The 20446-nt window shown below is 51.1% G+C and overlaps 6 protein-coding genes across 6 annotated transcripts; 3 read left to right on the forward strand and 3 right to left on the reverse strand.

The window, feature by feature from the left end:
* Window positions 1–102: 102 nt before the first annotated feature.
* Window positions 103–3305, reverse strand: N7533_007580 (MCM DNA helicase complex subunit MCM4; the record flags this gene model as incomplete). Its single annotated transcript, XM_057104230.1, has 4 exons — window positions 103–851; window positions 944–1957; window positions 2011–2862; window positions 2939–3305. Coding segments are annotated over 4 exons (2982 nt in total), but the record flags the coding sequence as incomplete, so codon positions are not given.
* Window positions 3306–4731: 1426 nt separating this feature from the next.
* On the forward strand, window positions 4732–8501 carry N7533_007581 (putative DUF221 domain protein; the record flags this gene model as incomplete). The annotated part of the gene is made up of 3 exons (XM_057104231.1): window positions 4732–4904; window positions 4962–7393; window positions 7447–8501. 3 exons carry the CDS (start codon window positions 4732–4734, stop codon window positions 8499–8501), a joined length of 3660 nt encoding a protein of 1219 aa, XP_056959188.1.
* A 208-nt stretch (window positions 8502–8709) lies between these two features.
* rmt2 (protein-arginine N5-methyltransferase) lies at window positions 8710–9975 on the reverse strand (the record flags this gene model as incomplete). The annotated part of the gene is made up of 1 exon (XM_057104232.1): window positions 8710–9975. The coding sequence occupies one exon, from the start codon at window positions 9973–9975 to the stop codon at window positions 8710–8712; it is 1266 nt and encodes a 421-aa protein (XP_056959189.1).
* A 455-nt stretch (window positions 9976–10430) lies between these two features.
* On the reverse strand, window positions 10431–11521 carry N7533_007583 (prohibitin subunit PHB2; the record flags this gene model as incomplete). Its single annotated transcript, XM_057104233.1, has 4 exons — window positions 10431–10754; window positions 10819–11174; window positions 11238–11306; window positions 11359–11521. 4 exons carry the CDS (start codon window positions 11519–11521, stop codon window positions 10431–10433), a joined length of 912 nt encoding a protein of 303 aa, XP_056959190.1.
* A 184-nt stretch (window positions 11522–11705) lies between these two features.
* On the forward strand, window positions 11706–12649 carry N7533_007584 (putative polyadenylation factor subunit CstF64; the record flags this gene model as incomplete). The annotated part of the gene is made up of 3 exons (XM_057104234.1): window positions 11706–11757; window positions 11819–12447; window positions 12500–12649. 3 exons carry the CDS (start codon window positions 11706–11708, stop codon window positions 12647–12649), a joined length of 831 nt encoding a protein of 276 aa, XP_056959191.1.
* A 1161-nt stretch (window positions 12650–13810) lies between these two features.
* Window positions 13811–20129, forward strand: N7533_007585 (putative SNF2 family helicase; the record flags this gene model as incomplete). The annotated part of the gene is made up of 5 exons (XM_057104235.1): window positions 13811–14189; window positions 14245–14359; window positions 14414–16238; window positions 16291–19748; window positions 19835–20129. Coding segments are annotated over 5 exons (6072 nt in total), but the record flags the coding sequence as incomplete, so codon positions are not given.
* Window positions 20130–20446: the final 317 nt, after the last annotated feature.

The raw sequence follows: 20446 nt of genomic DNA on the forward strand, positions 1-20446 counted from the left end.
ATAAAGGGGAGGAACAAAGGAGGAAGAAGAAGAAGAGAAAACAAATATGCTACCCGGTCGATCATTTCATCGTAGATCTCACTCAGATCATCGCGGCATCCTCTAGGACAACCCCATGGCCGCCCGGCGAATACTCCGGCGAGGGCCTTCTCCAGAGACGTGCACTGCACCCTCTTGCTCCAGCGATCGCACCGCGTCGCCAAACTGGTGGTGGTCGATAGGCGCGTCGCTCTGTTCACCCATGTCGCGGAACAAGTCAGTCCAGCGAACGGCTGCACCACCAACGCCACCGCGGTCGTCCAACCGAGCGAGAACTGCCTTCTTGAGATCCTCGCGCATGCGTCGCTCGCTAGCACTGGTACCCTCCGTGAGGAGACCCATATCGATCAGGCCTGTGCGCGCATCCGTCGCGGCTTGTTTGATGGCCGAGCGAATCAGTCGCACGGCTTCCTCGACATCGCCCGCCGTCACCTCGGGGGAGAGGCGCATACGGGCGTGGGCTTCGGACAGACGGATCATCGACTCCAGTTGACGTGTCGTGGCCGTGATGCGGCGCTCCGTGGCCCGAATGTCATCACCCAGCTGGCGCATGGCAACGTAGGCTTCGGTGAGGGCGGCACCCGCGGCGGGAGTCAGAACGGGGTGGACTTGGGTCTTCGCGTAGGTGATGTAGGCTGTCAGGAACTCAATTGGCAGGATCTCCTGCGAGCTGGCGTTGTCGGGGGTATCTTCGAGATACATGTTAACCAAGTGCTTTGCCATGCGGCGATCCTCGGTTTCATCGACGCGGTCGAGAACCAGGTAGACCAGGTCAAAACGGGAGAGCAGGGTTGGGGGGGGAGGTCGATGTTCTGAGGCACGGGGAGACGGGGGTTGTAGCGACTGCCGATTGGGTTGGCGGAGGCCAGGATGGATGTGCGAGCGTTGAGAGTGGTGATGATACCGGCCTTGGCGATGGACACAGTCTGTTGTTCCATAACTTCGTGGAGGACGGAGCGGGTGGCTTCGTTCATCTTGTCGAACTCGTCAATGCAGCAAGTACCGCCATCGGACAGAACTAAAGCACCAGACTCGAGAACCATCTGCTTGGTTTCGGGATCGCGAGTCACGTAGGCAGTCAGACCGACTGCTGAAGATCCCTTACCACTGGTATACACACCACGGGGGGCGATCTTGTGAACGTAGCGCAGCAGTTGCGACTTAGCGGTAGATGGGTCACCGCAGAGGAGAATGTTGATGTCTCCACGGTACCTGGGGTTACCACCCTTCTGGAAAGTCTTGTTGGTACCGCCGAACATTTGCAGCAGAATACCCTTCTTCACATCGTCCATCTCATAGATACTCGGTGCGAGCGAGCGAGAAAGTAGTTCGTAGATATCAGGGCGCGAGGCAGTGCGCTTGATCTTGTCCTCCTCTTCCGCGGAGATTTTGCGGGTCTGGTCAGCTTCAGCTGCCTGCTCGGACATTTCCTGCTCAACTGTGGACACGTCAATACCCATCTTCTTCTTGTCAACCTTCTGCACATGCAGAACATCGACATAGGTCTTGAAAAGAGCCTTCTGAGAACGCTGGCGAGCGCTCACTCGCATAGGGTTGCAACGGAAGATACCAGTCACCTCGACGCGGTCACCAGCCTTGCAGATGTCGACCAGTTCATCGTAGACGCAAAGAGATACCGAGTGAGGTGTCTGACCGTCGGGGACGTTGTCAGGGGTCTCCTGCAGCTTAATGACTTGTTTGTCAGAAAATGAGCAACGGTTGTGGATGAGCTGCATGGAATTCTTCTCCTTGCACGAATCGCGGGGGCAGATAGTAGGCTCGGCGATGCGGCCACGGTCAATGTCAACCTGAACACCATAGCTGCAGACGTGGCAGCGGAAAAAGGCTTCCTTCATATCCGGAATGATAGGGGTGGTACGGATGACGAGACCCTTGATGCTAACCAATTTATCCATATCTATCACGATGTCAGTATTTCTCGGAAATGAGCGCAGATCCATATTAACATACCAGCTGGGTCGAGATCTCTCATGTTCACAGTCTGGTCGAGTCCGAATGGAAGCACCTTGTATGCCATAGCCTCGACTTCACCCACGAGGTCAGGTACTTCCGCAGTGGGAGCATCCGATGTAAGAATAGACTGGCCACGACGATCACGAGATGGGATGCCACGCTGGTTTTCAGAACGCAGAACATCCATTTCCTTCAGAGCCAAGTCCACCATCACATCCTTCACAGTCTGATCCATCAACGGAATAATTTCCTGGGGGTAGGCAAGCAATTGGTGCCACAACTTCTGGGTCAGGGGGTATGACTTCAGGTTGCGGGCATCCAGGTTGAAAGTTGTCATACCAAGTCGGCGCATATCGTTAAGCATGGTAATATATTCGCGCTTCTCAGCGGCATCTCCAAGGAATCGAGTCTCGTCCTCCGAGGCTCCGTCCGCCCACAAACGGTACTTGGTAGCGAAGTTGTAGAGGAAGTTCTTGAAAGCGGACATGGAGTCTTGGATCGAAATGTTGGTACCCCAAATAACACGCGAGGAGTTACCAGCCATCGCCTCGGCCTCGGAGGTTCCAGGGTTGATGTTCGAGAAAGTGGCATCCGAACGGGCCACATTATCGCCAGAGGGCATGCCATTGGCGTCAACAAAAAGTCTGGCTCGGCGGGCGGGAGTCGATCCAAACACGCCCGAGTGGAGGTCGCTACGACGGGGTCCTGTACCACGACCTTGGCGGCTTGGGGAGACAAACAAGCCACTGCTTATACTGTTGGCATCTGAGCGAATGTCGGAACGAATATCATTGCGGGCGAACCCCCGAGTCGGGGAGGAGCTGGGGATATAATTGATAGGGGAGGAATCTGGACGTGTCAGTTTAAGCGATATTGGGGATCGACCGTGGCGAGATGGTCGGATTTTTTTTTTCTTTCCGCATACCTCTGATTCCTCCATTGTTGGCTCGTGGTGTCCTGTCGCCATCATCGACTGTCGAACTAGCCTCGGCCATGCGAACATCGGGGGTCTCGGCATCTCTGTTTGACCTGGTAGGTGATGATTGGAAGAACATTGGGGATGATGATGGGACAGCTCGTTCGGCAGCAAGGCGTCGGGCGGCGCGGGGGGGTAGTTTGTTGTTGACTGGGGCTGCTAGGAGGCTCGCGAGCGGATGAGGCAGGCGATGCGGTCGCCTTCTTTGCGGAGCGACCCCTCCGGTTAGCCGGTGAAGACATGATGAATGTGTATGACTTCGGATGGGATGGGGGGGTTGGATGGGTGGTGGTGGGTGAAGATGGGGCGGACTTGGGCTTGGAGAAAGGGAGGAACACAGGACTTTTTCCTGGAACGCGCTGCGACGCGCTCACGCGTTAAGTGCTTCCTCTTTCGGCGAGCGTGTCTTGTGGAGGTCATGTGACATAGAAAGTGCGTGGGCAAAGCTGTGACCCGCGCAGGAGCGGAGTACAGTGAGGACGTGGCGTTATACAATATCCACGCACTATATTGGTTGGAACCTTGAAGATGAAGAAATCCCAAGCACCTGTGGGCATACTACCTAGGTATACTATATCATGATGACGGTCTCGAACAGAATTCATGTTTCAATCTACTGCTACTAGTAGTGGTACTAGTAGTAGTGGTATACGGAGCTTCAAGTTCAAGTTGAACTTTCCAACCTTGGAAGGTTACTCAAAGCTGCCTGATATATATTATCTTCCAGCTCCACTGCGCATGTACAACATCAACAACTTGAAAAAGTTGAAATTCAAGTTAAAATTGAACTTTGGGCCATTAAGACTGAAATAATTCACGTTCCCATGGATATTACCATCAACTTGAACCATCCGAATAGTCAAGACGATACTAGTCGTTAGTGTTAGTACCCCGTAGTTCTAACCAAGATATGTGGCAGTGTGGCCCTTGTAGAGTGTGGCTGGTTCCCGAAGGACACCGCCACCCCCGAACCTTGAACCAGCCAATCAGCCAATCAGCCGCGCCTTCCCCTTTCCGGCGTGTTTACCCTTTAAGTGCTGAGGGTCCCACAAGGCAGGTGCTACCTTCAGGAGAATCTTCGGTCTTCCAAGGTTGAGAAGGTCGCAGTGAATGGTTTGAATACTCCGTAAGTCCACTTCATCCCTAAGCGATGCACCAAGTGGGAACTTGGGAATTTGGGTGCCTTCACAACCTGATTTGCTGATCGGCCCTGACGAAAAGAATCAAGCCAACGCTACTGCAATCTCTCTGAAGCCGCCGGGATCTGCTTGGCTGTTTCACCAGGCGCCTGATGTCATCCCACATCCGATCGGCGCATCCACGATTCCTCCAATCATCCCTGCCCTCGCTTTGCCAGGAAAACCTGGCAGCTTGCTATCAGTCCCTTTGGGCGCCAGCTCAAACACAATCACCACCAGCCACTGCAGTCATTGTGTCACGGACAAAGACCGCGCTTCTGAACCATAGGGCCACTCCACCGCCGATCACCCCCCTCCACCGTTCATCCATTGGCGCCTTTGTTTTCCATGCTCTTTTCTTGCCTCTGCTCCCTTCACTCTTCTTTCCTTCCCGAAGACCATGCTTAACCCCCCCCGAATCTCCGCAAAATACGACTTGATCTGGGTGACACCTGCTAAGGAGTACGTCAGATGCGCCTGGGGACAACCTGAGAATATCCCCTCTCGCGGTCTTTTTTTTTTTTCTTCCTTTTTACCCCAGCATCGAGTTCACCGCCGATCATCATGACCCTGGCCTCCGAGTTTGAACAGGCTCTGGAGCATACGGGTGGCCATGGCAAAACGGCCTCTGGGGTCTCGATCCAGACATTCCTGGCCTCGCTGGCGACGGCCATGGTTGTCTTTGCGGTCGAGGTCGTATGCTTCATGCTGCTGAAAGGGAAATTGACCCGCATTTAGTATGTGTGACCAGTGAAGAAATTATGGAACCATTCGACTAATCCTCTCCTGCACAGCCAACCTCGTACCTATCTAGTCCCTGATCGTGAACGAACAGCACCATCGCCGCCAGGCCTCTTCCGCTGGATTGGCCCGGTGTTTCGAACCTCCAGCAGCGAATTCATTCAGAAATGTGGACTTGATGCCTACTTCTTCCTCCGATATCTACGAATGCTCATAAAAATATTCTTCCCTCTCGGAGTTTTGATTCTACCGGTACTGCTTCCTCTCAACCGTGTCGGTGGAAAGGGCACGACTTCCATGAATGGCACCGAGAATGGCAACCACTGGGATCAGACTGGTCTGGACCAACTGGCCTGGGGTAATGTGAAACCAGAGCACACCAATCGATATTGGGCCCATCTGGTCATGGCCGTCATCGTGGTTTTCTACGTTTGCGCAGTCTTCTTCGACGAGCTTCGTGGGTATATTCGCATGCGACAGGCCTATATGACCTCCCCACAGCACCGACTACGTGCCTCAGCAACCACCGTTCTGGTGACTGCTATCCCACCAAGCTGGCTGACTCTCGAATCTCTGGATAATCTGTTCGATGTTTTCCCAGGCGGTGTTCGAAATATCTGGATTAACCGGAACTTCGACGACTTGAATGAGAAAGTGAAGGAACGGAATGAACTTGCCTTGAAACTTGAAGGGGGAGAAACAGATCTCATTGTAAAATGCAAAAAGGCCGCTCTCAAACAAGCCAAGGCCGAGGCCAAACGCGCTGGCAAGAGCAAATCCGAGGTGGTGGATCGCGAGAAGGAAGCCACAGACCAACGCGCATCCCAAATGGCCATGGGTCCTGGTGTCAGTTCTGGTAATCCTCACCAAGCTCACACACTGCGTGAAATTTTGCACCGACGACCAGAAGGTGCAGAGGGCCATTCGAGAAACGAGTCGGAAGGAAGTACACGAGCTGGTGGCGTCTTCAACCCTGCCTTTGCAGCAGCAGGGGCTGTTGGGTTAGGTGTTGAGAAGCTGGGAAAGTCTGTCCTCGGCGGTTTCAAGAAAGTTGAGAATGGCCTAGATAGTAAATTAAGTCGGACTGGGGGCTTTGTAGCCGCTGACGATGATACGGGAGCGGGGGAAAGAAATGTGTCCCCAATCAACGAGGATGACTCTCCAACCGATCAGGTCATGGCCGGGCCCATGCACTCCATCCCTGTCCCACGAACCCCCGATGATCAGACAGCGCAAGCGACAATTCCCGAACGAACAGCACCGTCGAAGCGACCCTCCTGGAAATCACGAGTCTCCTCCCATCGATCCAAAAGCTCTGCGCCCGAGCCTGATGAATACCCGCTTACAGCCCCGGATACGCCCGTCGAAGATTCGCATCGGCGCGGGTCTGCAAAAACCAAAGGCAGCAAAGACAAAACGCGCAAGAGCCTCAAGGAGGGGGAGAAAGTTGAGGGTGAAGAATATCCAATTGCTTATAACGAGGACTTTGATAACGAGGACTATGGAGAACCAGTCTGGCAAAAGTACATTCGAGCAAAGGACCGAGACACCATGCGTCTTCCCATCTTCGGGTGGAAGTGGATGCCATCGCTCTGGTTGATTGGTAAGAAGGTCGACACAATTGATTACTGTCGAAAGGAACTGGCTCGTTTGAATCTGGAGATCGAAGTCGATCAGCAGAACCCGGAGCGATTTCCGTTGATGAACTCGGCATTCATTCAATTCAATCATCAAGTCGCTGCCCATATGGCCTGTCAAGCGGTTGCCCACCACGTGCCCAAACAGATGGCACCCCGTGTCGTGGAGATTTCTCCCGACGATGTTATCTGGGACAACATGTCTATCAAGTGGTGGGAACGATATCTGCGCACATTCGGAATCGTTATTCTGGTGTGTGCCATGGTTGTTGGCTGGGCCCTTCCCGTTGCCTTTACCGGTCTCCTCTCACAACTGTCATATCTCAAGAACACATTCTCATGGTTAGCGTGGCTGAGCAAACTCCCAGACTGGTTCATTTCTGCCATCCAGGGTATTCTCCCTGCCGTCTTTTTGGCTATTCTCATGGCACTCCTGCCCTTAATTCTTCGATTCCTTAGTCGTACTCAGGGTCTCCACACGGGCATGGCTATTGAGCTGACTGTACAAAACTATTTCTTCGCATTCTTGTTTGTGCAGCTGTTTTTGGTTGTCACCATCGCCTCCAGTTTTTCCACGATTCTCGAAAATATCACCAACGTGACCAGCTGGCCTGAGCTTTTGGCCCAAAACATTCCCAAGTCTAGCAACTACTTTTTCTCCTACATGATTCTTCAAGCGATGTCCGTGAGTGCCGGTGCGCTGGTCCAAATCTTCGGTTTGATCAGCTGGTTCATCCTCGCTCCTATCCTGGACTCCACTGCTAGAAAGAAGTGGGCTCGAACGACGAACTTGAATCAAATGCAATGGGGTACATTTTTCCCGGTTTATACCACATTGGCATCTATCGGTAAGTCAACTAGCTATATGAAAGCCTATATGGCTGACTGACTTTCATTATAGGACTGATTTATTGCGTTGTTGCCCCTCTTATTTTGGTTTTCAACATTCTCACCTTTAGCCTTTTCTGGTTCGTCTACCGCTATAATACTTTGTATGTCACAAAGTTCCGCTTCGATACCGGTGGTCTTCTTTTCCCTCGCGCCATCAATCAACTTTTCACCGGCCTTTACGTCATGGAGGTGTGTCTGATTGGATTGTTCTTTCTCGTCCGAGACGAGAAGGGCGAGGTTGCTTGCGAAGGCCAGGCCATTTGTATGATTATCATCCTCGTCTTGACTGCCGGATACCAAATTCTTCTCAATGAGGCGTTCGGTCCTCTCCTTCGATATCTTCCTATCACGCTAGAAGATGCAGCGATTAAGCGTGATGAGGAGTTCGAGCGTGCCCAGCATGCCCGCCTGGGCTTGACTGTCGATGATGACGACGAGGGGGACAACGACGAGGACAACGATGGCAAAAGTCTAGAGCGCCATCTATCCGAGCATGAACGCCAAGAACGTCACCAGGGTCAGAATGAGAAGGGTATTGAACTAAAGAGCCTTGATACCGACCCAGAAGGTCGAACAAATAAATTCGCCGGAGGCCTACTGTCCACACCAAAGATCGGCAAAAAGCGGCCATCATGGGCCGACCGCTCCCCAAAGGCCAATAGGAGGTCTAAATACTTTGGTGTCAATTCAGCCACCGCAAGTCCGACTATCAAGAACCTCCGAGAGAAGATGGCAGAGGATGCCGAGGCACAGGGACCGGAAGCGAACAAGATGGGCCAGGCTCTGTTCGCCGGTATTCACGACGAATTGGAAGATCTCACCCCGGATGAACGTGATCAGCTAGTACAACGCGCTTTCCAACACGAGGCTCTCCGTGCTAAAAGGCCCGTGATTTGGATTCCTCGTGATGACATCGGTGTCAGCAATGACGAGGTCTACCGGACACAACGATTCAGCAAACATATCTGGATCAGCAATGAATACCAAGCACTTGATGGGAAGTGCCGGGCAATATTCAGTCGAAGTCCGCCCGACTTTTCAGAGGTTGACTTGATCCAGTTGTAATTTATTGCATTCCATGAGCGTTTATTTTACTTGGGAGGACTTGTTTTTTTCTTCTTCTTTTCTTCCTGCATAGCATATTTTGAGCGTCACATACTTTGTCTCATAAAAACAATCATTTCCCTGGTGGGAATCTATACCATGGCCACATTGGGCTGTCCTTTTAAATCTCTCGTAACTCGTAGATCAACATCCTTCTAAGCACATATCCTCAATCCATAAATCGACACAGCGGCAGACGGTAGTTGTCCACAACCCAGTAAGCTCGCTTCACACCCTTCCACTCATCATCCAACTTAGGGACAGGAATATCCTCCCAATCAACATCAAACCCAGCCTCAAACAAATCCATCTCAGAAACCTTCTGATAAACATCATAAGAGATCTGCCGATCCGCCCCCATCCCATTAAAGAACCCCCACTTACCCCCATCCTGCTCAAGCAACCCAATAACCTCCTCGGTAAAGAACTCACGGAAATCCGAATAAGACTCGGCAAAGGTATCATAGTAGATCGCATCAAAGGTGACACCTTCACCCACAAGTGCGGGCAGAATATCCTGCCACCTTCCCTCGTGAATAGTGACACCAGGCTTAGAGTCCCAACCACGCTTCTTCATCTCAGCAACAACATCCGCATGCGCCTCAACAATATGGTGCTCGGCAGGCTCCCGCTCCTGGAAAAACCCATCCACAATCCCCATCCCGTGCCCGATATTAAGAACCTTCAACCCAGGCCGCGGCAGCAGCGCCACGGCAGATTTCTTCATAATCTCACTCTCCCACTCCATCATCACGCCGTTCTTATCCGAGTCCAGAATCCGGTCCTGCTGGATATCCAGGCTCGAGTCGAGGTATCGCGCATTCGTGACGCCGGGATTGGCCTCGGCGGCCTCGAGGGTCTCGGCTTCGGCGGTTGCGAGGATCGTCGCGGCTTGGTCGGCGGATACTTCGACTAATTGGGGCGCGGCCTCGCCTTCGCCTTCGGCTTGTGCGCCGCTTTCTTTCACGTCGTCTTCTTCGTCGTCTTCGTCTTCGGAGAGCTCTTCGTACCCGCCTAGTAGGTTTAGCAGCATTTCTGCGCGCACGCCTGCGTCAAGGATGAGTTCATAGAGCTCTGTTGCGCCGATGCGTCGTGCGAGACAGCCGGGTGTTTCGTCATTGTTGTCTAGGTCGTTCCAGATGGCGCCTTCTTGGAGCAGGAGCTTGACGGTGTCGATGCCGGACTTGAGGGTCTCAGGGTCGATTGGTGCGCCGTTGGTTTCGGAGTCGGGTTCGCAGGCGGCGATTGCGGAGTGGAGGGGCGTGAAGCCTGTTTCTGGGTCTTTGACGTTTGCGGCGTCGGGGAGGGAGGATTGTGTGCGGACGAGACGGCGGAGTTTGGCGAGGTCGTGTTGGGAGGAGGCGAGGAGGATCTCTTGGATGTCTAGGTCGACGTCGATTTGGCCGAAGGTTATCTCGGGTCCTGCGTCGGTCATTTTGGTGGTGGGGTTCTGGGAGGAGGGGTTAGTTTTCGCGGGAAAGAGAACTTGGATGCGATAATAGGGTGTCAATTCTATTCTTTGGATGTGAATACTCACCGAGGGATCCTCGGATTGGTTATATTTAATCCTTGGGTGTGTATGGGACTGAATATCAAAAAGTGGCGGGCGATTAAAAAAAGTTGGTGGAGACCCGCTCGCCGCCTTCGTCCCCGCGTCAGGCTCGGAATTGCATGCATGAAAATATCCATGTATATCGCTACAGCTTGGGGACTGGGAGTGTTGCAGCTTGGAACGATACAAGAATCATGTATACTAGTACCTAATTCAAACTTGAAAAAATGATGAGAGAAGAATCAAATGGAAGAGAAGAGACCGCGTCCCGATGCTCTGATAAAGCTATTTGTACATGATTTGACGATTTGACCACTCCGGCGCCCAATTAATGTGATTTATTTGTTCTCGTCGTTCCCCGAGTTGACGTTCAGACCGAGACCCTCGTTATCCAGATAAAGCTTGTTCTTGCCGCCATTCTCCTGGATGATCTGGGCGATTTGGCGGGCGTTCTCGATCTTGCGCAGCTCAATATAACTCTTGCTCTTCTTGATGGCGTCACCAATCAGCTCGGCAGAGCGGGCCTCACCCTGGGCGCGGACAATGAAGGCCTGCTTCTCTTGGCGGGCCTTGTCGACCAGGAAGGCGGCACGCTGGGCGTCCTGCTGGGCCACTTGCTTGGCCTCAACAGCGGCGGTGAATTCGGGGGAGAAGGTCAGGTGCTGCAGAGCGCATACCGATTAGCTAGATTTCATCTCAAAATCAAGGGTGCAGGGAATATCATACAGTCAGAGAGACATCGTCAAGAGCGATGTTGAAGCGGGCGGCACGACGAGCCAAGTTCTCGCGGACGAGGCGGGCGACGTTCTCACGTTGCGTAATCAGCTGGCTAGCGTTGAACTGAGCGACGACGCTCTTCAGAACCTCGTTGACAATTGAGGGAAGCACACGCTCGTCAAAGTCTTGACCGAGAGTACGGTAAATCTGGGGCAGAGCATCCACACGGGGTCTGGACAGAACACGGCAGGTGATGTTGACCATCTGCAAATCCTTGGTGCCGGTCAAGGAGGCAATGTTGCGTGGTTTCGCGCGGACGTCGTAGATGATGGGGGTCTCGAGCCAGGGAATCTGAATGTGGGTTCCTGTGATAATACCGAGATGTTAGACCAGCTTCGTCGTGCTTGCTTTCCGGGGAATCGTCTTACCTTCGGCGTAGATCTCCTTGCGCACACCACTTACTCGCGAGTACTTGATAGCACGGTGACCACCGTCAACTGTAAATCTGTTCAGTAGTTGAATCGATCGAGCATCGCATAGATTGCATACCGTTGAACAGAGAGTTGGAAGCTGCCCAGGTACCGACACCAAGCAGGATGAGAGTACCGGCCAGACCAAAGCTGCCACGACCACCACCTCCAGGGAAACCGCCCTTGCGCTTTTGCAACATGAGCTGCACGCGCTCCCAAGCCTCTCGTTGATTCTGAGACATGATGTGTGAGTGTGAATAGAGACGGGGTGTTGGTTGAGTGGATGCGTCCGGGAAGGTTGCAGAGCAAAGGTCAGCAGTAGGCGGTCAGATATAAAGTCCGGCAGAATCAACCTTCACTGAGAGCTGGGCGATCCTCGTCCATCTTTCGTCAAGCACTTAACCTTGTCGCCATCAACTAACAAACATGGCGCCAGACCGCAGTGGAAAGAGTGTGTTCCTGGGGAACATTCCCTACAGTAGGTCCACGTACAGGGATCCGGGATGTTTGCTGCCTATGCTAACCCAATTTACTTCCAGACCTTACCGAGGAGCAAGTCAAAGACATCCTCAGCACAGCCGGGACTGTTACAAAGTTTCGCCTCATGATGAACCCAGAGACCGGCAAACCAAAGGGATATGGATTTGCCGACTTCGCCGACGCCGACGCTGCAGCTTCAGCCGTGCGAAATCTGAACGACTATGAGATTATGGGCCGCAAGATTCGGGTTGACTGGCCGCACAACAATGAAAAGGACTCAGTACCTACAGACTATCCGGAGGATTCGCAACCCATGACCCAAGACCCATCGCAACAGATGCAACAAATCCCCGGATCTGTACCCCTCCCTCCTCTTCCGCCTGGTATTGAACTTCCACCCCATGTCGACACCCCAACTGCCATTGGCCATACTCTTGCATCTCTCCATCCAAGCGCGCTCCTCGAAGTTCTCAGCCAAATGAAGTCTCTAGCTGTGGCCGATCCGGCCCGCGCAACAGAGCTCTTGCGCCAAGCTCCCCAACTCGCATACGCGATCTTCCAGGCCATGCTGCTTATGAATCTCGTGGAATATCAACTCCTGGGATCGATCGTCGAACAGGCTTCACAACCTGCGCCGCCTACTCAGTCCTTGCCCCAGTACCAAGGATACGGCGCCATGCCTGGCCAAGTTGGTACCCCCCCCTGTGGCTGGCGGACCTTTCGCCCCGCCTCCACCACAGCAACAAGCTGCTCCCCAGATCCCCAACCAAGAGGAACTTCTGCAGCAGGTTCTTAGCATGCCACAGTCTGCAATTGATGCCCTCCCTGCGAACGAGAGGAGCCAAATCATGATCCTGCGCCAACAGTTGATGCAGGGCGGTATGCGCTAGTCGCAACCAAGCTTCGACAATAGCAGCGCGAGGAGGCACAATCGAAATATAATCACCAACTACCCGAAAAACCTTCAGAACCCTCAAAGGTGGAAGCTTTAGGCCATGTATCCATGAATACATGGCCGTTCTGAAAACACCCTTCATTTCCCGCTACTCAATCCCTCCACCGAACGTGACCCCGAAAGGGCTGTCTCGCCTCCTCAACGCCTCCATCATAAGAGTTGTCTTCTCATTCGAATGACGTCTGGACCTATCTTGCTTTTTTCCTCTCTCGATAACTTTTGCCACGGCGAATGGCGGCGCAACTGGAGTTGTTTCTTTCGATCATCACATTCTGCATATCAGCTATTTTACTGGCCAGATATATTACAATATGACATCAACAATTTAAATGTTTACTCTAATGATCATTCCCTTTATGAACGTCTTCCTGATTATTCTGCGGCGTCCCATGTTCGCCGTTTGAAATGCTAAAGTTCGGAAACAGTTGTTTGTGATTCACAATGCGTAGTCCTAACAGACTTCATTAAACATAATCACGGTAAGTCTGTGAATGCATGATGATTTAGCGAATTTGTTCTCAAAAAGACAATGAATCAATGCACTCTCATGTGAAAATTTTCGTGATTCTGGCTTTCTAGATCAAAGCTCCCCAATAAATTAGTGTGAAGGAAGAAGATACTTTGTGATAAAAGCAAAGCAGATACCTAGGTGTTGAAGAACAAGAAAAGGTCTTGCGATTAATCAAAAGCTGACCATAAACGGCAGGAATACAATATTTACGATGCCTTACAGCCTTTCTGCATGCTGTTGTAAGAGAACAGGGCGTCACGACACATACCATAATAACGACCACACACTTCTCCCGCGTGGGGCATTCACTGCCACGCCCCATTCTGCCACTTCCCCTCCTTCCACCCGCATCTGAATTTTGCCCACGCTCACCGAGATACCACGTGATCAGCAGTGCCCTCAAAGGCATTTATTCCAGGTATGACCAACATCAGAGAAATGAAACCCATATGAGACAGAAAAAGATGATCAGATCGAGCGTCCAGCTCCTTTGGTCTCCAATGGAGGAACTTGAGAGTCTCGAGTTCTTCCAATCTGTCTTCAGAGCAAAAGAGTTGGATCTCATCGCTAATGGTACTATACTAGATCTCGAGAATTTGCAAAGAAGGAAATACACAGAGTCTCTTGCTAGATTTCCTAGCCATCGAACTCAAACCTAAAATGGCCCAGCGAAGAGGAATTAAGTCTCCGGAGGAACTGAGAGGGTCATCCACTTCGGACAAAAAATACTTTGACTACGATCGGCCTCCCCTGTTTCGCCTCGAGGACATCTTCGTAGACTTGACTGGAAATGCATTGTCGGCAGATCTTGGCAAGGCCTTGAGATTCCTGAAGGATCGGCCCTTGCGTGTTGCAACCGTGTGTTCGGGCACCGAGAGCCCACTGCTGGCCATGAACATGGTCAAGAAAGGCGAGTATCAAAATATCCCTCAAAACATTGTTCCATGCCTTGGATATATACAAAGTTCTGACCGTGCTAGCTGCAGCCCTCGAGTCACTTCAACCCGGCTTGGCTCTAGAATTCGAGCATGTCTTCAGTTGTGAGATTGTTCCGTACCGACAAGCATACATTGAACGAACCTGCCGTCCTCCACTCCTCTTCCGGGATGTCCAAGATCTAAATGGGAATCGGGCGTATGTTCTCTAAAGCTTTAAATTGATCTTGCGAAGATTTATAACAAATTATAGGCACACGGCCTATGGAGTACTTGCGGACGTACCCGGCAACATTGATCTTCTGATCGCTGGTACATCATGCGTGGACCTCTCGGTTCTGAACAGCAAGCCACAGCCACTTGCCCAAAACGGCAGAGGCGAGTCGTCCCAAACATTCTTTGGCCTCTTAGGCTACGTGAAATCCCACAAACCTTCGGTTTTGATTCTGGAGAATGTGAAAGCCGACAAGGTCAATTGGGAGACTATGGTGGCCCACTACAATGATGCCGGTTATGCAACAGAGATCATCGATGTTGACACGAAGAACTTCTACCTGCCACAAACACGCCAGCGGAGATACATGGTTTGCATCCGAGGAGAGAATGGACCCAAGAAGAAGATTCAACAGAGTTTGATCCAGGTCAAGGCCATGGTCAACAGTCTGCAGCGACCAGCAAGTTGCCCGGCCGGATTCTTTTTGCTTGACGAGAACAGCAAACAGATGAACCAAATCGTCAACGATCGCGATATTGTGATGAAAAAGAACCGTATGGTCACATGGACCGAAGCGCAAAAGTTGCACCGAACACAGCGTGAGGTGTTCAATCTTGGCCAGCAAAAGCCAATCAGCCAGCCTGGATCAAAAGCGGATGCCTTGAAAGGACCCGAATTCTACATGCACAAGTGGTTCAATCCACGAACTGAACGGGAAAAAGATCTTCTCGACATCATATATCTGAAAGGATTGAAAGGGAAGGATGACAGCGCGTTTGACATCAACTACAAGGAAAGATGGATCGATATCTCCCAAGCTGTGGATCGAGCAAAAACGGCGACTAAAGGATTCGGTAATGTGGGATGTGTAACACCGAAAGGCATTCATTTCTGTTCTTCCCGCGGCGGTCCACTTACAGGACAAGAGGCGCTTGCAATGCAAGGACTGCCGCTTTCGCGAATGATTTTCACTCGGGAGACACAAGACGAGCTCCAGCAGCTGGCTGGAAATGCAATGACTTCAACTGTTGTATGCGCAGTCGTGCTGGCGACGCTCACCCATGGCTTTAAATTTTTGATCCAGGGGCCAATTGCCGACCATCGAGAGAGCGAGAAGGCGAATGCCCTCGATTTTGAGGCAGAGCTCCAAAAGGCAAAATTTGAAGGCGAGGATTTGTCTTCCGATAGAGTTGCAGAGCCCATGGAACAGATCCGTAATCTGTGCAATGATATCGAAAGGCTCCAGAAATGGGCAAGTGACAGTTCACGATACTGCTATTGTGAAAAGCAATCCGAGACCCAGTCGAAAATCTTCATGTGCACTCTTTGTGGACACACGGCATGCGACTCCTGCAACAGAGATCCCCCTCATGGCCCAACGAGAATGGCCTCGATACAGCGCCTTGAACCACTCGAATTCATCAAGAACTTGCGGATAGATCTGCCGATGAGATTGAGCTTCGAGGGGCTTGATGGAAACATGTTTGATCAACTTCTCGAACCAACCCTAAATGAGCACGACAGTATTGACGTCAAAGTCGAAGACAGCGGAGAAGAAACCAGGAAAGTAATCTCCGGCAGAAAGACAAAAAGTGGCAAGGTTATCAGCAAAAGGTCAAACAAAAAGAAAGCCACCATCGGAAAGACTGCCGGCAGGAAGACTAGAAAGAAAAGCCCCGCATCCAGGAATACCACTGCCAGTGGAAGTGGCGCCGGATATTCCACCGTCCAGAATGCTTCTAGTACCGGAAGTAACAACATGATCCTCAGTTCCGATGATTGCCAAAGATACAGAAGTGTGATTGAAGCTGCTGTCGCAGACATCGTTCACTTTGTTGAAATTAAGCGCGCGGAAGCCTGGACGGTCTTTTACGAGGGGTCCCAATAGCACGCTGCAGCTAGTAATCGGCAGGAAGTCGATCCAGTGGCTTTTCTTCGCCAAGCCTCCGCCTGATTATCCTGCTCGATGCTTGCTCCGAGAAATATTTGCGAAGCCAATTGCCAAAATGACGCCAAGCTCAACGCTTCTAGAAGGTCGGTGGAAAATCAGCGAGCCAATCAGTACCCAATTGTCAGTCAATATCCGGGGCATAAACAGCGGGCAGAGCCACCAGATTCCAGCATATCCTGCTCGGTGTGGAATCTCCCACGAATCCATTGCGAAAAAGAAGGTTTGGAAAAGGATGTCGGTAGAACTGGGCAACAATGGGAATCTGGAGTGTGATCTCAATGGCAACTACGAACTATTGCCCAACTGCGGCACGGCCTTTGGCTGTCTTTACAAGAAGGAAGAGACCGAGGCGAGAGCAGATGGAGACGAGGATAGATCTATCTTCCTCTTCTTTGACCCCCAGAAATGCAGCGACGTTCGGCATGATTCCTTTGTATTTTCATTCGAGCATGATCGCATTGCTGGATATGCGCCTCGCGTTACAATCGCCGAATTATCTCATGAGTGGAGATCGGAGCATGTCACCAAGGCCAGCAAACCCGTCGACCTTTTCTATCGATCATGGCAAGCTGAGACAAGGGTTAAGCTAATCAAAGTGGCGGAGTCCGAAATCCAATGTCAACCGCTGATCCCCCTGCCGACTGTGAGCTTTGGTGGTGAAACCAGCCATGTTTACAACCGCCTACTGGTTGCTAGTGGTCCCGCGACAATTCTAGACCTTCCTCATCAGCATTATGCAGCCTGGAAACATCATGACATTGAAAGGTTCCCTGATATGGTGAAGGAAATCGCCTGGGCCTTTGAAAGAGTCTCGCTGCAGATGGGGCTTGAGGGGTGGCAAGATGTCGAAGTCGATGGCCATATTGAAGAAAAACTCACAACAATCTGCGAAGTTTGCCATCCTCAAATCCCAGATCCTGGAAACAATCAAGAAGCCATTGCATACGAGCGTTTCGTGAAGACAAAGTGGCCAAAGTGGATTGTTCGAACTTGTGATCTCCATGATGACAAACGGACACTCCAATTCGCACTCAACATTCGGGCCATGGCTCACACTGCCTGCCAAAACATGCTTGACCTGCTGAAAGGGAGGATTCCCCAGATCAGCTGGCGGCTCGAGTCAAACCACTTCGATGTGGGCAGGAAGTATCATGGGAAGTTTCGGCTCAAGGATACTAACGAGGTCTCTCCTCGAATGGGTCTACCAGCCTTTCTTCGCGAGGAGCAACAGAGATCGTTAGATTGGATGATTGGCCAAGAAAAGTCCGATATTGAACCATTCATCGAGATGGAAGTGGATGAAGCCCCATTGCCCGCGTTGGCCTGGCGTGCTGAAGTCAAAGTTACCACCGAGTCCGTTATTCGAGGCGGTCTCTGCGCTGATGAAGTCGGGTTCGGCAAGACAGCGCTCATGCTTGCCTTGATATACAGTCAGTGGGGAAATGGCTGGAATGAGAATATTCCTGCAGAGGCTGGGCTGGAAAAACACGAAGGAACTATCATTATCGCCCCATCGAACATTATCGAGCAGTGGTTAGAAGAGACCGACAAATTTCTCACGAAGGGCTATCGGAAGAGCAATCTCGTTGATATCAAAAGCGTTGCTGATTTCAAAAGGCTCGAGAATCAAGCGAGGGAAGATAATCGGATTGAACGGGCCAGGATTGTTCTTGTGAATGTCAATATGCTGCACGAGTGTGTCCACGCTTTGAAAAAATACAAGTGGGCTCGACTTGTCATCGACGAGTACCATCTTCTCTGGGATAAGAAGAAACTTTCCCCAGTTGAACCTATACTTTCTTTGAATGCCTACTCGAAATGGATTTTGTCAGGAACCCCTCCGCTTGAGGACTTTGCCGATGTCAAGACAATCGCGACGCTTCTTGGGGCACACCTGGGCATTGACAACGACGGTGACCTCAAATCAACCAACAAGCGATTGGCTGGTAACCGGAGACAGTATTCCGACTTGCAAAAGCTTGAGATATTTGATCAAGCTCGCAGCGAGACCTGGTACAAGAACCGACGCAGTCATGCCCAAGAGTTTCTCAATCGGTTTGCGCGCCAGAACCACACCGAACAGAAAATCCCATGCGATATCTACTATGATGGATTCCATCAATCTGAGGATGAACAACATGTGTATCTGCTCCTAGAAAGACACCTGAGAGAGCATGGCAATCTCAATATCCGCGAGAAAAGCAAACTGGTTGGACCCGGTCTACGAAGTTGCTTGAACGAGCTCATCTCCAGTTCAGGGGCATACGAGCATTCGCTTTTGCTTTGCTCTCTCTCAGCCACGTACACAAGCTCGCCTTACAGGATTGAGATCTGCGACGACAGAATCAAAGAGCTGAATGCAAGATTGAAGAGCAATTGGCAGAAATTGCAGTCGAAGTGCGCGAGCATGATGACAAAGTACGACGGACGTTTCAATGAATTTTCCAAGTTGCTGAAGGAGAAATTGCTAGATAAAGATGGATTCCACGGGTTTGGAGACCCTGATATCCCAATCCACGTGGCTGGAATCCTTGGAAGTCTGCTGAAGAAAACCCACCAGCTCGAATGTGCAAGCACTCTCATGGCGATGGACGAGGATGGGGAAGAGCTGGAGGAGAATACAGGCAGTGAAGAGAATGAACGAATCGGTCATGCAGACGAGGAAAAAGAGGGATTAAACATGGAAGAACAAGAAAAACGCTCGGAAGATGATGAGGGAGACTATGAGCCAGAACTAATTGAGGATGATCCGGAAGAAGATGAGGAGAACGAAGAAGACTCTGAAGAAGATTTCCACGACGACGAGCAGAATGTTTCTCATATGGACTTTCCGGCGCAAGTCATCGATCAAGTCGTGCGTCGCTTTGAGCATTTGGCCAAGATCAACCAAGATCTCCGATTCTGGAACGCAGCCAAACGGCTACACCCAGATACAGGTAATAAAGACAAGGAAACCTGCTCATCTTGCTTGAAAAAGATTGCCAAACCAGCAATCACCATCTTGCGACCATGTGGACATACGTTTTGTAAGAAGTGCTTGGGTGAAATCCAAGATGAATCATGCCGGGTAGATCGATGCTCGGGGAGGACAGCACTATCCGACCAGTTTCGACAGGAGGACTTCGGCAAAGACAATAACGACGAAAAAGCCATATCGAAGCATAGTTCGAAGCTGCAAGAGCTCATTCGAATCATCAAGGAAACCCCCCCGGATGATCAGGTGTTGGTGTTCTGTCAATACCGACCCATGTTCAAGATGATCGAAAGCTCGTTCGAGAACGCAGGAATAGGGTGTATTTGTCCAGAGCAAGACAAAGTTGACACAGCGATTGAGCAATTCAAAAAGAAACAGGGTCAAGAAAGGAACTCTAGACCCAAAAAAGTTCTCATTTTGCATCTTGGGGGTGAGGACATGGCCGGGCAGTAAGTGAAGACTTCCAAGGGCAGGATCTGAAAGAAAAGTCACACCGGAACTGAAGTTGAACTAACCTATTCCTACTACTTTCTAGAAATCTTCAGTGCGCGAACCATGTTATTTTTGTCAATCCACGCCTGGCGGAATCCCACGACCAGTGGAAAGACGATATGGAACAAGCTATCGGTCGTGTCCGTCGTCCCGGGCAGCCGAAGCAAGTCTACGTCCATCACTTGATTGCAGAAAAAACGGCAGATGTAACTGCAATCGAGAAGTGGGAAGGACACGTCGTGCGCCGACGGGACCCCATCATCGCGCCAGTGAAGAGGGATAGGGACGAATGGTTGGGAGGAACGAATGAGCGGCGTCTCCGCCGAAAAATCGAATAAGAAAACATGGCCAAGGCCCTGCTGTACCGTACGGCGGAGCAATGGTTATCTGGAGAGCGCATGGGACAATACAAAGGACCTGGATTCTACCATAGCGATGGTTAGGTGTGCATAATGAGGATTTTGTTGATGATGTGATGTGTGGTTGCCATACTGAAAGCGGAGAGAGGTTTCAAGAAGCCGGAAGTAATGGTAAGTACAAAGTATGTTGTGAAATGAATCGAATGAAATTATGCTGTCGCTTTCGGTTTCCTAATAGCCGTGATCTCATTTAACAATAGCCTTGGCTTACCCTTGAAACCCTTACAGACAAGCCT

Source organism: Penicillium manginii, assembly GCF_028828005.1.
Source record: "Penicillium manginii strain IBT 31320 chromosome Unknown utg000005l:1.0-5665137.0:1.0-5668048.0, whole genome shotgun sequence".
Lineage (NCBI taxonomy): Eukaryota > Fungi > Ascomycota > Eurotiomycetes > Eurotiales > Aspergillaceae > Penicillium > Penicillium manginii.